The 15,140-nt window shown below is 27.4% G+C and overlaps 3 protein-coding genes across 5 annotated transcripts; 1 reads left to right on the forward strand and 2 right to left on the reverse strand.

Moving 5' to 3' along the window:
* Positions 1 to 332: 332 nt before the first annotated feature.
* Positions 333 to 4,274, reverse strand: LOC112689651. 2 transcript variants are annotated; one of them, XM_025563461.1, is made up of 5 exons: positions 3,543 to 4,274; positions 2,256 to 2,418; positions 1,948 to 2,183; positions 1,711 to 1,882; positions 333 to 547 (listed from the first exon to the last, which is right to left on the reverse strand). In XM_025563461.1, the coding sequence occupies exons 3-5, from the start codon at positions 2,172 to 2,174 to the stop codon at positions 413 to 415; spliced, it is 534 nt and encodes a 177-aa protein (XP_025419246.1). In that variant the 5' UTR covers positions 2,175 to 2,183; positions 2,256 to 2,418; positions 3,543 to 4,274; the 3' UTR covers positions 333 to 412. The 2 variants fall into 2 exon arrangements, with proteins under 2 accessions (XP_025419246.1, XP_025419253.1); XM_025563468.1 differs by lacking the exon at positions 3,543 to 4,274 and adding an exon at positions 2,806 to 3,270.
* Positions 4,275 to 4,396: 122 nt separating this feature from the next.
* Positions 4,397 to 11,232, forward strand: LOC112689635 (enolase). Of its 2 annotated transcripts, XM_025563441.1 has the most exons (10): positions 4,402 to 4,500; positions 6,519 to 6,605; positions 6,997 to 7,105; positions 7,183 to 7,362; positions 7,752 to 7,906; positions 7,987 to 8,111; positions 8,170 to 8,407; positions 9,308 to 9,500; positions 9,810 to 10,043; positions 11,047 to 11,232. In XM_025563441.1, the coding sequence occupies exons 2-10, from the start codon at positions 6,538 to 6,540 to the stop codon at positions 11,173 to 11,175; spliced, it is 1,431 nt and encodes a 476-aa protein (XP_025419226.1). In that variant the 5' UTR covers positions 4,402 to 4,500; positions 6,519 to 6,537; the 3' UTR covers positions 11,176 to 11,232. The 2 variants fall into 2 exon arrangements, with proteins under 2 accessions (XP_025419234.1, XP_025419226.1); XM_025563449.1 differs by lacking the exon at positions 6,519 to 6,605 and having other exon boundaries at positions 4,397 to 4,500.
* A 2,829-nt stretch (positions 11,233 to 14,061) lies between these two features.
* On the reverse strand, positions 14,062 to 14,777 carry LOC112689688. The gene is made up of 2 exons (XM_025563523.1): positions 14,300 to 14,777; positions 14,062 to 14,204 (listed from the first exon to the last, which is right to left on the reverse strand). The coding sequence occupies exons 1-2, from the start codon at positions 14,775 to 14,777 to the stop codon at positions 14,062 to 14,064; spliced, it is 621 nt and encodes a 206-aa protein (XP_025419308.1).
* Positions 14,778 to 15,140: the final 363 nt, after the last annotated feature.

Here is a 15,140-nt window from a genome sequence, read left to right on the forward strand (position 1 = left end):
AATTTAGTTATAAACAGTTAAGTTATTTTAAAGTAATAATTTATGAAAAATATAATTAAGTTATTAAGTCCAAAGTTCTAGTTATAATTTAAATATTAAAAAATGCATAAGTTATCGTAACTGATTTAATATATTATTTATAACACTCATTGATATCAGATATCATCGTTAAAATGAATTATAAAATATTAAGTATTTAAGTTTTTGATGTTATATAACAAAACATCAATTTAACTCATATTTGTTATTTTTTATAATATAGAAATTAAACATTATTAAAACAAAACATAACAAAAATAATAATAAAACAGTAATTTTAATGACTTCAGAACTTTGGATATTAAAAAATAAAATAAAATAAAAATTAAGGTTTGCAAAAAAAAAAAAAATTAAATAAAAAAAATGTTAGCTATCATAAGTACCATTTATGCCTTTTTTTTATGGTACTATTGCTAACATCAATTTTGTAGAGTTCAATTGATAGTATATTGGAAAAACATATATGGTCACTTTCTATTGGTTCACCGCAACAATCACAACTCACTACCTATATAAATATTGATAATTAGTTTACACAATTTAAGAATATAATTGGTAACTACAGAATGCTGATAAACATTTGGTTAATAATAATATATATAAAATATTTTATTATTTTGTACATAGATTTTTATTTTTTATTTGAGACAATAGTAGTCTCTCGATGCTTCATTGCGAAGTGTATATATATTTATATATATATATATATATATATATATATATATATATATTTTAAAAAGATACTATCTTCTGATTTAAAAGAAGAAATGAGAAATTAGAGTTTTGGTAAAATGGTATTGTTAGATATCAGATTATACATTCAAAGAGCATATTAACAAAATGAAATATATTTTAAGAAATAAAGCCCGAATAATATTATTCACATTTTCTATTATGAGTGGAAATAATCATTCGACATTTTAATACCTAAGTTTTCTAATGAAAAGTTTGTATATAAATTCCGGTATTTATAGTATACTATTGTAGGAATAAGTAAGATTAATAATTACAAAACAAGTCATGATTAAAATTGAATGCTTTCAAATAATACTATGAGATTTTTTATTACCGATTTGCTATATTTGATATAGAATTTAATATTTGGTAATTTGATAAATCACAATAAATTCAGTAAGTCTGTAATAATTTATAGGGTAACTTACCAAAATTTTTTTAGAAAAGAGTAATTTTGGTTTTTACTGTAATTATTAAAACAATAACATCAATAACTTATACCAATCATTTAACGGATCATATTGAGTCTTGATAATATGGCCAATAAATTAGTAGTTAAATAAAAATAAATTATTAATAACTGAATAATTTTGGTACAAATTTAATAATTGATAAATATAATAATACTAGTATTTAAATTAACAATGGGATTAATATTGCTATTTTTTTTTAAAATACAAACAATGATTAACTTCTTTATATAAAACTATAATCGAGTAGTTTTAGAAATTCCTGCTAAAATTCATGGCGTATTTTTATTTGTAGGCTACATTCAGAATGTATTATTAGTGGTAATTAATTTTGGTTGAATTATTTATTTTTTTTATTTTTTAAGAGTGTTTAATATTAACAATTCAAGTTATTGTTTATACGAATACTAATTTAACTTTTTATATTAATATTGTGAATACTGAATTTTTATACCATAACTCGTACCTCTCCCACATAATAACGTTTTTGTCGAGCAATTATTTTCAATATTTTGTTTCGTGCATGTTCTCTAGTACGGAATTCAGGATTCATTCTTCTTTTATGTTGTTTTTCTTTTTCTCTTTCCTTTTTTAATTGATTATGTTTTTCTAAATCCACAAATTTTTTTTTGTGAAACCTAAGCATACATAAATAAAAGTTTCATTATTTCAATAATTTAAAAATCTATATAATTTGTCTTACAATGATAAATTATTACAGTTCATATTGGGAAGTGAAAACAGATTATTAATCTTATCTTCATAAAGACCTTTAGCTCTGGAGAGTCTTTTAGCAATAGTATTTTTTCCTCTTTCTATGGCTCTTGATTCTGGATCTAAACGTCTTCTTCGTTGTCGTTCACGATCACATTCTAAACGACGCTTTCTTGATTGCTCTCGTTGTTCGTCAGTTAATAGCTTTCTGGACATTTTTTGATACTATAAAAATATGTAATGGTTATATTATTATTTTATCTCTATAAAAATATTATATACTATTTAAATACTTACTATCACATAACAAGAAAAGACATTTTTGTAGTTTAAGGATTAAATTATTTATATAAACTTGTGGTTTTTTGACACTAAGTACAATACAAAGTTGTTTTTAGTTTTTGTGACTTTTCGATATATTAGTTTTAATGTTCAATAATATTTATTCAGTCTTGAAAATCTGAAAAAATATTTATAGAATATAATTTAAAAATAACACAAATTTGTATATTTGAATTTTATCATTATTTATTGTGATGGGAAGATATACTATTTATTTATTTTATTATTTTATCTCAATTATTTAATTATAACATTTATTACTCATACAATGAAAATGCTCTTCTCTTTCATCCTTTTACAAATTATTTGGGATTAGCAACCCTTGTCCTAAACCTCCATTTGTCTGGATTTTCTCTACCTCTTACGCACACACCTTTAGCCCTCATATCATTCTCAATTACATTCAAGCATCTATCTATATAACCATCATACATTAAAAAGTATGGTAAAAATGGTTTACCAAGGTAAAAAATGAAAAATGAAACAAAAAAATATTAACACAAACCTGGTGCCTGTGCATGGAGTCTGAAGCAATTTATGCTAGATTGTATAAAAACACATTTAATTACAAAGTCGATGCACAAAAGCTATATCGTTGATTATAAATACTAGTATTTATAATCAATGGCTATATCTATATTTTTTCGGTTCAAATGGTTAAATCGGTGTTTCCATGCCTTATGTGAAATAATTATGTATGGGCACAAAAACGTAACGAGTTATAGGAAATTGTGCGGTACACATAAATAATATATAGATAGTACGGAGTGTAAACAATTAAAAACGTAGTTGGGAAGAACATATTGGCGTGAAATTGACAACGGCATCGTCGGCGTAACCATGGAAACGCTGCATAACTAGTATGAATTATGCGTGTTCAGCAGAGGCGATACGCCATAGATGATATACAGTCCATCATCTCCCACATGGTGACCACATTTTGTGCGAGTAGTTGGTGTCAACGGACAAAAAGGGAGATTACTTCATGCACATGCGAAACATAAACAACAAAACAGATATTCTGTTCGGCAGACGCTGTAATAGGACAGGAGGGAAGGAAACGAACGGGCATGGCGGGGTACCGGGGAGAACGCGCGGTTCTTATAAACGATAATAGCCAATGAAAAAACCTGTTTTCGCTAGCTATATATAAACGCTCTATAAACGCCAAAAAACATAATAATAATAATAGTAGTAATAATAAAAAAAAAGAATAGTAATAAAGACGAACGGTATGTTTACCTGGTACCCGGCCAACAGTGGTGCTTCATGTTGTTAGACGTCGAACGGGACACGACGAATGAGTGAGTGAGAGGGAGCGAGAGAAAATTGAAAAAAAAAAGTAAAAACAAGACGACCTAGTGGCGGCTACGGGTTGATGTTGTTTACTGCGTTGCACGCGTTCGGATCGCAATGTGCACGGAATGTTCAATATCGTGCATGCACACACCACACCGCGACGGTGGAGAAAGATAACGTAATATTTATATTTTCATCGAGCACTCCGCATGCGTCGTCATAATGTCATAGATATCCATGGTACAAAACAGACGGGTAGTGTACGAGAAAATGGAAAAAAATAAAAACAAAAAATAAACGTTTTTCTAACTATTATTATTATCGAATCTCTTCCGCGACGCACACAACTGTCCGGCGAAATGTCAACATTGTCAACAACGGCGGCGGCGGCGACATCAACGGTGAGGACGAGGACGACGGCGACCACAACAACAAAAACAACAACAGCGAGGGGCCGCGGCTCTGGTATTTTGGTGAACCGCAGCTGTTGCTGCCACTATATAAAAAAAAATAATATATCCGGTACCGCAGTGGCGTCGAGACGCCGACGGTGGGAGATATATCGTGCCGGCCGGCGGGCCTCACTGTGCCACGTTGTAATCGGTGTTCGAGCGTTTCTTTTGACCTTCGCGTTGCCGGCATAGGTCGAATGAGCGTCACTTATCCCTGCCGGCCGCACGATCCACAGCTGCTTAAAACAGCTTCCTCCCTCCCCGCTGGCGTATTACCGGAGTAAATTTATCCCGGTGCTGCGCGTGCGTCCGTGTGTTTTGCTCGATCGATAACCGTGTCTGACGTCCGTATGGAATCGTTCATTTACGTCTGACGACCTCGCCTAGACACGTCAATCCTTTTATCGACCTCAGGTGTTGTCTACAACTCTCACCCTCGTACGTTGACAGTAAGTGCTATCGATGATTTTTATTATAATATATTTATACTATGAACGGTTTTGAAAAATCATGTTTTGTGAACTTATCGAATTCGAAACGCATTAAAAAAAATGTTTGTACCACACCCGGAGCGGGTTGGTGCACTTCTTAATCGGATCATTTCGCGAGAATACACTAGGGGTCTTACGAGTGCTGTTACTCTTGTGAACTGTACAGTTTTTTTTATACTCTTCCAGCTTGCACTACGTGAGCTATTCCAAATCGTGTATTGGTACTAGGGACGGTTAAAAAGTGACGGAAATTATAATAATATGCCCCCGCATTAATCGATTCCACGTCTAGTCTCGAGTCTTAGAATTGGTTTTGCTTTGAAGTATAACGAATATGCACGTTACTTGTATTTTATTAAACCTGTAATTTATGAGGGTGTTTTTTATCATTCAGTTTATATGAATCTGCTTCTATGTTAAAAGTGACCTACGTGGGTTAAAGATTTATAATTGTTTTCCAAATATCATTATGTTCAAGTGCTTGTAATTTGCCATTATGAATACTGATTTACATGCAAAATGTGATTTAATGATAATCTTGTAGATATGAAGTATTTTAGCCCCAAAGTATTTTATAAATTATCAATGCTATGTTGCTTAATGTCTTATTTTTTTGGGATTTAATTGTCTTGTTTGGTAAATTGTATAAATAAAATGCAGGAAGGTGAAACAAGGTTAGTTTGACCTTGAATTATAGCTTGGCATACATTTATTGAACTTCATGTTCAACTACTTATTAATTATTATTAATCTTATGCATTTTAGTTTTAAAACAAAATTCTATTTTATTTTTATCATTGTTTGTAGTTAATAAGTTAGCCAAATAGACTGAAATTTTAGAAATTGGTTGAGTCAATTTGCAAGATAGGACATGGTTAAAGTATTCAAATTACTTGATTTATATGTAATTATTTCATGATTTTTTTTTAGATACTGGGTAAATCTGAGAATATTGGTTTTATTTAATGTTGTTTTTTTGTATATTTTTTGTATATGTATACACAATTTTGATCAAAAAAATTTTTTGGGTCATTACTGTCATAAGATATTTTTGATAAAAAATGTTGTTTAGTTAGTATTTTTTGAGGTTTATTTAACAAATTTCCCAACAATTGTCAAATAAAAAATGTTAATCAAATAATAATACTGGTAAAGATAGTAAATCTCTATTGGATGCTTATATTACCATGTTCGTTACAGATGGTATTGTATTTAAAAGATTTTGATATTATTGACGTATTTATAGGTATTTGAAAATTTTATATTTGTATTTTTGTAATATATTCACAAAATAATTTTAATTTGACAACAAGTCTAGGAAATATAATATAAAGTTCCTCATACATATATCTATTATGGCTAAAAAAAAAAAGATTATGAGCTTTTCGATATTATTAAATTTAGACAAAACAATAAAAATGACTATATTTTAGTTATAAAAAAACGCATTTATATTTTATGCATTTATATTTATACACGAGGATTAAAAATGAATCATTAGTCTTATCATTTTTAATGAATTGTAGGTAATGATAATTTACATATCATTAATTTTAAAAATCAAATAACTTTATATTTTGGATTTTCCTCATAATATTTAATATTATATTATGGTTATCTTACTAAATTACCTATTATTAGCTTATTATAATTTGAGAAATTTTCAGTTTAATGTCACCTTTAATATATTAGCCTTCGTATCCATAATTATAATCATAACTTGTGACCTTTGCTTATTAAGAGATAAACTTAATAAAATATTAGTTTATATATATTTACTAAAATATTATGATCAAACTGTTTTTGAATATATTAAAATATAATATATTAACTTATACTAATTGCTTAATAATAATATATGTGGTGTATTCGTTTATAAATAATTTTCTATGTCTTTATAATGTTAAATTTAATACTGTTTTGATATTCATACTCTTTTATTGTATATTATAATGACTACAATATTTTGTCCTCAGAATTCAAAGTTTATTTGTGATGGTATCTTTTTATAAATATCTATTGAACTTCAAACTGTATCCTGGTATTACATTAATATTTTCTAGGTTTGTATTATTTTCCTTCCTAATTAATAATCCTTTATTATTTTTGATTTTCACTTTTATTTATCATATTTTATCTGCATAACAAAACTATGAACTTAATTTTCTTAATTTATATTATCATCAATATAAATTCATAAGCATCTTTCTTAAATATTATAATTTGTTTTAAAATTGAGTAGTTGTAGGTTTATAAAATTTAACCTAAATAATTCAGGTTTATGATTTAGCATTTCAATGTTAGATTATGTTATATTTATATTAGTTGTGGGCCATTTGACCATAACCTCGTTCTGACATTGCCTTATAAATATCTAATTGATTATCAGCCAAAATAATCAATCATTGTATAGGTACCTATTTTATTAAATATTAATTTAGTTATTGTGTTTAGACATTTCCAGACTTCAAGTATCAACAAATTTTCTTGCATCAATAACATGCCTATTACAAAAATTGTAGCTCGTTCAATTTTCGACTCCAGGGGTAATCCTACTGTAGAAGTAAGTTCAATTTTATTTTAGTAATAAGATTTTATTAAAATCATTTTTAAATTATATGTATATTTTTTTGGAAATAGGTTGATTTAACCATTGATAATGGACCAGTATTCCGTGCAGCTGTTCCATCTGGTGCCAGTACTGGTATCTATGAAGCATTGGAACTTCGTGACAACGACAAGAGCAATTACCTAGGAAAAGGAGTGTCTACTGCTGTCAATAATATCAACAACATTATTGCTCCAGCTCTTATTAAATCGGTATTTTTTTTTATTTTTTTTTACTTATAATTAAACAAATGAAGTGATTCATACATTATCTTAAATTATAAAATAGAACCCTAGTTAATATATGATTATTACAAAAAGTATTTATTTATTTTTTAAATAATTTTTAATTTAATGTCAAATTATGAGTAAAATATTTTATACTAAAATTATATTACATTTTATTCTTAATATTTAACCTAAATCTTATGTAAAATAATTTTTCAAGAAATGAAAATTACATTTATGTGATCTTAAGATTTAAAATTTTACCAGTAAATGTATAATTATATCTTTTTAATTCAATTATAATGAAACTCAGAAGTATTGTATTTTTAAAATTGAATAATCATTTTTATTATAAATTTTTTTTATGCCTATAGGGAATCATAGTCACCGAACAAAAAGCTATTGATGATGCTATGTTACAATTAGATGGAACACCAAACAAATCTAAACTTGGTGCCAATGCTATTTTGGGTGTTTCATTAGCTGTAGCTAAAGCTGGTGCTTTTAAAAAAGGTGTTCCTCTTTACAAGTAATTATAAATTTTTATTAAAAATAATAAATCATTGATATTTGCAATTTCTGATAAAAATTTAACTATGGCAATTCTAGGCACATCGCTGACTTGGCTGGAAACAAAGAAATTATTTTGCCTGTTCCTGCTTTCAATGTTATCAATGGTGGTTCTCATGCTGGTAACAAGTTGGCCATGCAAGAGTTCATGATTTTGCCTACTGGTAATGATTGTTAAACTGAAAATGTGAGTTATCATTTAATCCATATTTGTAAATTTAGGTGCAAGTACTTTTACCGAGGCTATGAAAATTGGTGCTGAGGTATACCATAACCTTAAAAATGTCATTAAGGCCAAATTTGGTTTGGATGCTACAGCAGTTGGCGATGAAGGTGGTTTTGCTCCTAATATTCTTGAAAACAAAGAAGGTTTACGTTTAATTGAAACTGCTATTGAAAAGGCTGGATATAAAGGAAAAGTTCAAATTGGAATGGATGTTGCTGCTTCTGAATTTTATGTGTAAGGCACCTTATACATCGTATTATTTAAAAACATTAATTGTTACCATTTTTATGTTTAACAATCCATTCTAATATAGTTATGAGTAGGGCGCAGATTTAAATGCACTTAAAACTATACAAATATGGTCTAAAAAATAGCCAAAAATGTCCTTAAAAAAATGCATTTTACCTCATAAATGACCTTAAAAATAAATAAATTATATATATTTTTATTTTGGGCATTATTTAATATACTATATAATATATTATAATCACAATCGCATGTAATATATGAGTTAAATTAAGATAGGATCAAAAATGAATTGAAAAATAAAGGTTGACATTGTGTATGGGAAAACCTGATAAACTTATTTAAGTGTTAAGAAAATAATTTATCTTTTGATTTTATTTTGAATAGGCTAAATTTGTTTAGTATATTGAACAAATATGCATTAAAAACCAACAAAATGACCCAATAATACTAAAAATAAAAAAACGTCGAAATATGCAAAAAAAAAAAATGCAAAATACAATTTATAGCCTTGAAATCCTCATTACATGATGAAACAAATTATGTTCTTGAAAGCACTTTGTATGATCAACCAAAAAAATATGCACTTTGCATTTAAATCCTGGCCCTAATTTTGTTATTTATTTATTTGATAATTTTTACTTAGTGATTATGTTATTTTCATTCTTAAGCTAATAAGTATCTGAATAATATATAAACTTAAAATTTAAAATATGTTAATTTTGTTCAATATGTAATGACTATAAATATTTTGTATCCATTAAAGCTATACTATGTTTCCCTAAGAAATTTACAATTATGAATTCAAAGATAGCATAATTTTTCACTTTCAGTACATAATTATATAACATTAATTTTATATTGATTTTAATTTAATGTCTGTTTTAGTGATGGAAAGTATGACTTGGATTTCAAAAATAAATCTGAAAGCAAAGATAAAAGTCAAATTATTTCAACTGAAGCATTGACAGATTTGTATAAAGAATTCATTAAAGAATACCCTATTGTTTCCATTGAGGATCCATTTGATCAAGATCATTGGGAAGCATGGTCTGCACTTACTGGCTCTACTGACATCCAGGTATAATTGACGTTAACATTCTCATTTTGATGTATGTCATCTCAGCATACCTATGCATATACCTGTATTGTATATAATTCATAGTTTATATTCATATAAGTTTCATACAAAATTTAAATCTTGTTGACTTAATTTATACAAATGTTTTCCAATTATTTTTTTAGTTACATTTACAAATAATTGTTGATATGAATGGTTTTAAGCCAAAGATTTAATTGTAGTCTCCATATTTAAATTGTACTATTTATTTTTTAATTATAATTGTATTCAAACCATTTTAAATATTGATATTTACATATTTTATATTAGATTGTTGGTGATGATTTAACTGTAACAAATCCAAAACGTATCGCTGAAGCAGTAGAGAAGAAAGCTTGTAACTGTTTGTTGCTTAAAGTCAACCAAATCGGTACAGTAACCGAATCCATTGAAGCACATTTGTTGGCCAAAAAGAATGGATGGGGTACAATGGTATCTCATCGTTCAGGAGAAACTGAAGATACATTCATTGCTGATTTAGTTGTTGGGTTGAGTACAGGACAAGTAAGTTTTAAATTAACATTTAACATTTACTTAATTTATTAAGATGTTAAATATATATATGCATTGAAGATTTAATAAAATTCTTAAATATTTGTAATTACAAAACTGATCTCCAATTATAAAAATTAACATTCATTTATATAAATAAATTGAAGTTTTTTAATTTTGTACACACATAAATAAAAGGCCCCTATATAAAAATATATACGTGTATAATGAGTGAAGTTTTAATCTTAAAAATTATTTGATATATTTGTTTTATACATATTTTAATATCTCATTTACTAGTTTCAAACATGATAATGGAGCCATAATCTTAATGTTTCATAATTATTCAAATTATTACATCTATTATATGCAAAATTTAATACAATTTACACTTCATAATTTTCTAAATACAATTTTTTTAGGACACTCATATAAAGTGTTTATAAAATTTAACTTTTTCTAATTTTGCTAAAAATATATCTAAATTTTCTATAAATTATAGTTAAAAGATAGAGATATTTAGATACTTTATTATACAGTATTTTTTTCTGACAATATTGAATCTCATTTTTGATTTTTTTTGGACTTAAAAAGTAAGGTTTCCAAGCTGCAACTAACCACAATGGAATTAACAGCTCACTGTCAGTTGTCAGTGAATAGAGTTTTTGACATATTTCTATCGAAATAATTTGTTTATAAAAATATTTAATGAAATCGTTCAGAATAAAATTGCCATGTCTATTGGACATTAGAAACCACATTAAGATATTTACTTAAAGAGTAGCCAATTATGCGATCATTGCGGCTAGTCACAGATTGGAAACCATACCTTTATGATGTATTGCGGTGATAAATATATTCTATACATTCTAGTAGTATTAGCATTGATATTTAAATTTATACTTTACGTATATAAATTTAAAAAAAAAATTGGCTGTGCATATATATGACATTAGTTAAATTTTTCTATATTATTATAATTCCTTATACTTATTCAAGTTATTTATAATTTTAGATCAAGACTGGAGCTCCTTGTCGTTCTGAACGTCTTGCTAAGTATAATCAAATACTTCGCATTGAAGAAGAATTAGGCAGCAGTGCTAAGTATGCAGGCAAAAACTTCCGCAACCCCCAAGGATGTTAATTGCATATTATTTTTGCTAATATTCCTATGATGAATAAATTAAGAATTTCTAAGAAATGCTGAACAAGAAGGAATACTATTATTATAAATATTTCAATATTTGTATTGGACGAAAACAATAATAGCAATTAAGTAATTAATTCAAAATCGGTATATACTTTTTTAGTAGAAATATACGTACAAAAGTAATTGTTATTTTATAGCATTACCTTAAATTATATAAATAAATTGTTTTATGTTTTTGTAGAATTTTTAGGATTTTGTTTTATATAAAATAATAGTCTTGTTAAAGCTTGTTTTGGCTACAAAATCCTTTTGTGAAAATACATTTTTTTTTTTTTTAATTTAAATATATTCTACTTGATCAGTAAATGAATACTTTTATGTTATAAATTTTCTTTTTTTGTATTTGCATTATTTTAATCGATGGTATGTAAACAATAATTATAATTATTATGAAATTATCAACAATTTAAATTATTCCAACCAATACATGTAATTAAAATTACAACGCATAAACAAATGCACGGTATTTACTTAATACTAAACTTTTAATTGAACTTAAATTGATTAAAATTTGTATTAAACTTATAATAATATATTGTTACTTGACATACAAAAATAATTAAAAACCTTAATTTCATAATTTTGAATGTCATTAAATAAAGTATAAAATAATTCAACTTCCTCTCTCCAAGCATTAATAGGATGTACCCAAAAAATACAATTTTTCTGCTGTTTTTTGTTGCAACAATTAAATAATCATAGTGCAATAATTTGTTTGTGGTTTATTATAATAATACAAGACTTGTGTTTTCTAAACATTATTAAACTTCAAGTTTGGGATTGACATAAATCTGGTTTTTTTTGTACGGCTTAAACCGTGTAGTGTGAAACGAGCCTTTTATTTCAGTATAAAATACGAGTAAGTGGTAGAATATATTTATATATCACTTACCTTGCGTTTGGTTTGGAATAACAAAAATAATGAAAAACAATTTTTACTTATTTGTGTTAAATAAGTGAATTATTGGTATACTACAAAGATATTGAGTATTCTCAAATTAAATGCATCTGTCTATCGCAATGGTCAGCGATATTTGACCGTGGCAGTATGGCGATAAATAGCCTAGCTAGTTTATGGGTTTAAGCGATATGAAAACCAACTACTTTGTTTAAAGCGTAGTTTACAATCAACTAATGATTTTTACTAGTCCATTATCTTACTAGCACATAATAAAATGGATATTTCATATACACGATACTATACATCTATTTTGCTAGTATATTGTACTACCGGGGAAATACAAGCTGCTGAATAAACAACTAGTAGTTCAGTTACATGCAGTGGAGTATTTAGGTATAGGTATGCAAACATTATAGGAACGTAGAGGCAAATTTAAAGGTTTAATTTAAAGTATTTTGGTTATTAGTTATTATTAAAAACTGTTTAAATCTTAAGAAAGAAAAAATGGGTAATCAGAAAGAACTTCTCACTACAATAAAAGCTCGTAAGCTTGAATACATTGGACACATAATGAGAAATAAACAGCGATACAATATACTTAAGCTTATATTACAAAGAAAGATAAAAAGAAAAGTAAATGTAGGAAGAAGAATGATATCTTGGATGAAGAATCTCCGTGATTGATAAAGTAAAACATCAGTTGGTTTATTTCGGACGTTACGTGACAGGGACATTGCCGATATGATTTCCAACATACGGAACGAATAGGAACTCGTTGAAGAAGAAATCTTAAGAAAATGTTTTTATATTTAAATAAAATTTGTTTTACGTACTTACCTAATTAATATCTATATTATAGTAGGTTATTAAATGATAATTCAATTAGTGCAGTATATTATTTTAGTTATTTAGAGCGGCAATTTTCCAAAAGCCTACACGTGGCAAACATATAATTACGCCTCTGGTTATATAATACTATTATAACTCGCTAATGATAAAATAGCACGTTAGTTTGTCAAAAAGTCGAAATGTTTCTACTATAATCGCGAACTAGTTTGTTATCAAAATAGTTTACTAGCATACTCAACTAGGCCATGCTTTTATACTAGCAAATGGTTAACTAGCTTATTGGTAGCTAGTAAACTAGCATCGTGTAAACCACGTTTAACGATTAGTCTCAAGAGTATAGGTCAATATTTAAAAAAAATATTTATTATAAAATTAGCTTTTATTTTGACCACAATTATAGTGTGTACTATTTATAATCGTAGTGACATTTAAGATTTTTTTGATAACTTTTATCGGTGATTCCAATGCATTCGGACCCATTCGCGTTATTAGTGTTTATAACTCGATTATTGAATTACGATATTTTTTCATTATTTTATATTCATATATATATATACAGTGTGATCACGGTTTAAGGTAACAATAAATATCTCAGGTGGATGACCTTGTATTGTTGTATTGAAGCGAATATTTTAGAGTGCTTAGGGGGTACTTAAATACACATTTATTTATGATTTTCAAATTTTCAACACTTTTGGTGTGTGCATGCGCAACACAACTTAAATTTTTTTAATGGAAATACTACTTTTTTTTATATATTCGGATAGATTATTTTTTTTAAACGTTTTTTGTATAAAAAGTTTTTTTCTATTTACAAAATTGACCAAGTTAGAATAAATCAAAATTTGAATTTATGCATAAATCGTATTTAATGAAATTTTCATTTATAACCACTGGAAATAATAAAATAAGTGTGAAATTGTTAAAAATTATTTTTAGTCTACGATATTATTTTTAATTTAAACTATTGAATTAATTAAATTCATAACAAAATAGTTATAATGATAATAGTAATATTAATATTATAATACAAAATAAAATAGATTAAATAAATCTATCTTATGAATTGTTCAGTTTTCGCCATTATGCTCTAAATATGATCCAAGTCGCCTCAAAAATTCAGTTGAAGTTGCCGCCTTGATTTGGTTCTCACTTAAAATATCACATGCCGCCTGTATTTTGTTTTTTAAGTCCTGAAGATTGACAGGTGGATCTGCATAAACCAGTCTTCAAATATCCCCATAAAAAAAAAATCCAGTGGCGTTAAATCAGGAGATCGTAAAGGCCAAGGAACGACACCATAGGTACCAATCCAGCGGTTCGGAAATATTGAATTTAAATATCTTCTAACAGTAATTGCATTATGAGCTAGTGCTCCATCATGCTGAAAAAACATTCGTTCTCGTATGTCTAATGAAATATCATCCAAAAGTCTTGGTAGTTCGTTGGTTAAAAAATTAAGGTATCGTCTACCATTAAGCGTTCCATTATAAAAGAACGGTCCTATTAACTTTCCACCAACTAATCCACACCATACATTTATTCCCCAGACCATTTGGAAATTAGCCTCACGTGACCAGTGTGGGTTTGTGTCATCCCAATGTCGATGATTTTGTTTATTCATAATGCCATTGTTTGTAAATTTTGATTCATCACTCCAAAGAATATGATTGACTATTAAAGGGTCATCAAATAATTTAACATTGAACCAAGCTATAAACTCTAACCTACGAATTGAATCTCCTGCACGCAAATGTTGGATGAAATTGATTTTATATGGGTGCATTTTGTGATTTTTTAAAATTTTTTGAACATAACCATATGAAACGTCAATTTTGCGAGCAACATGCCTAATTGACGAACGTGAATTAGCTCTTATGTATGCTATTACCTATAACTCTGTATTATCATCAAAAATATCTGCTCTGCGTCTTTGTTGGTTGATTTGTCTGCCGGGAAATCTTCCATTTTGACTTAACCCTTTTAGAAGATGTAAAACGTAATTATAAGGTGGATGGTATCTTTCTGGGTATCGTTCGGCAGCGTATTACCAAACCCTAGAGTGCCCCAGCGCCTTATTCTAATACGCTGTTCTCATTAGTTGGTTTAAATTGCGCGGGTAAATCATACTATTGTTATTATGGCTAAG

Source organism: Sipha flava, unplaced genomic scaffold (assembly GCF_003268045.1).
Source record: "Sipha flava isolate LNK unplaced genomic scaffold, YSA_version1 112_pilon_pilon, whole genome shotgun sequence".
NCBI lineage: Eukaryota > Metazoa > Arthropoda > Insecta > Hemiptera > Aphididae > Sipha > Sipha flava.

Coding starts and splice junctions, on each gene's coding strand:
- LOC112689635 (XM_025563441.1), top strand. CDS start 6,538: ATGGTATCTTTTTATAAATATCTATTGAACTTCAAACTGTATCCTGGT. Junction 6,606..6,996: donor ATTACATTAATATTTTCTAG/GTTTGTATTATT, acceptor TATTGTGTTTAG/ACATTTCCAGACTTCAAGTA. Junction 7,363..7,751: donor CTCCAGCTCTTATTAAATCG/GTATTTTTTTTT, acceptor TTATGCCTATAG/GGAATCATAGTCACCGAACA.
- LOC112689688 (XM_025563523.1), bottom strand. CDS start 14,777: ATGCACCCATATAAAATCAATTTCATCCAACATTTGCGTGCAGGAGAT. Junction 14,205..14,299: donor ATTTCCGAACCGCTGGATTG/GTACCTATGGTG, acceptor TGGTTTATGCAG/ATCCACCTGTCAATCTTCAG.
- LOC112689651 (XM_025563461.1), bottom strand. CDS start 2,174: ATGTCCAGAAAGCTATTAACTGACGAACAACGAGAGCAATCAAGAAAG. Junction 1,883..1,947: donor AACTGTAATAATTTATCATT/GTAAGACAAATT, acceptor ATGTATGCTTAG/GTTTCACAAAAAAAAATTTG. Junction 548..1,710: donor AACGTTATTATGTGGGAGAG/GTACGAGTTATG, acceptor ATATTTATATAG/GTAGTGAGTTGTGATTGTTG.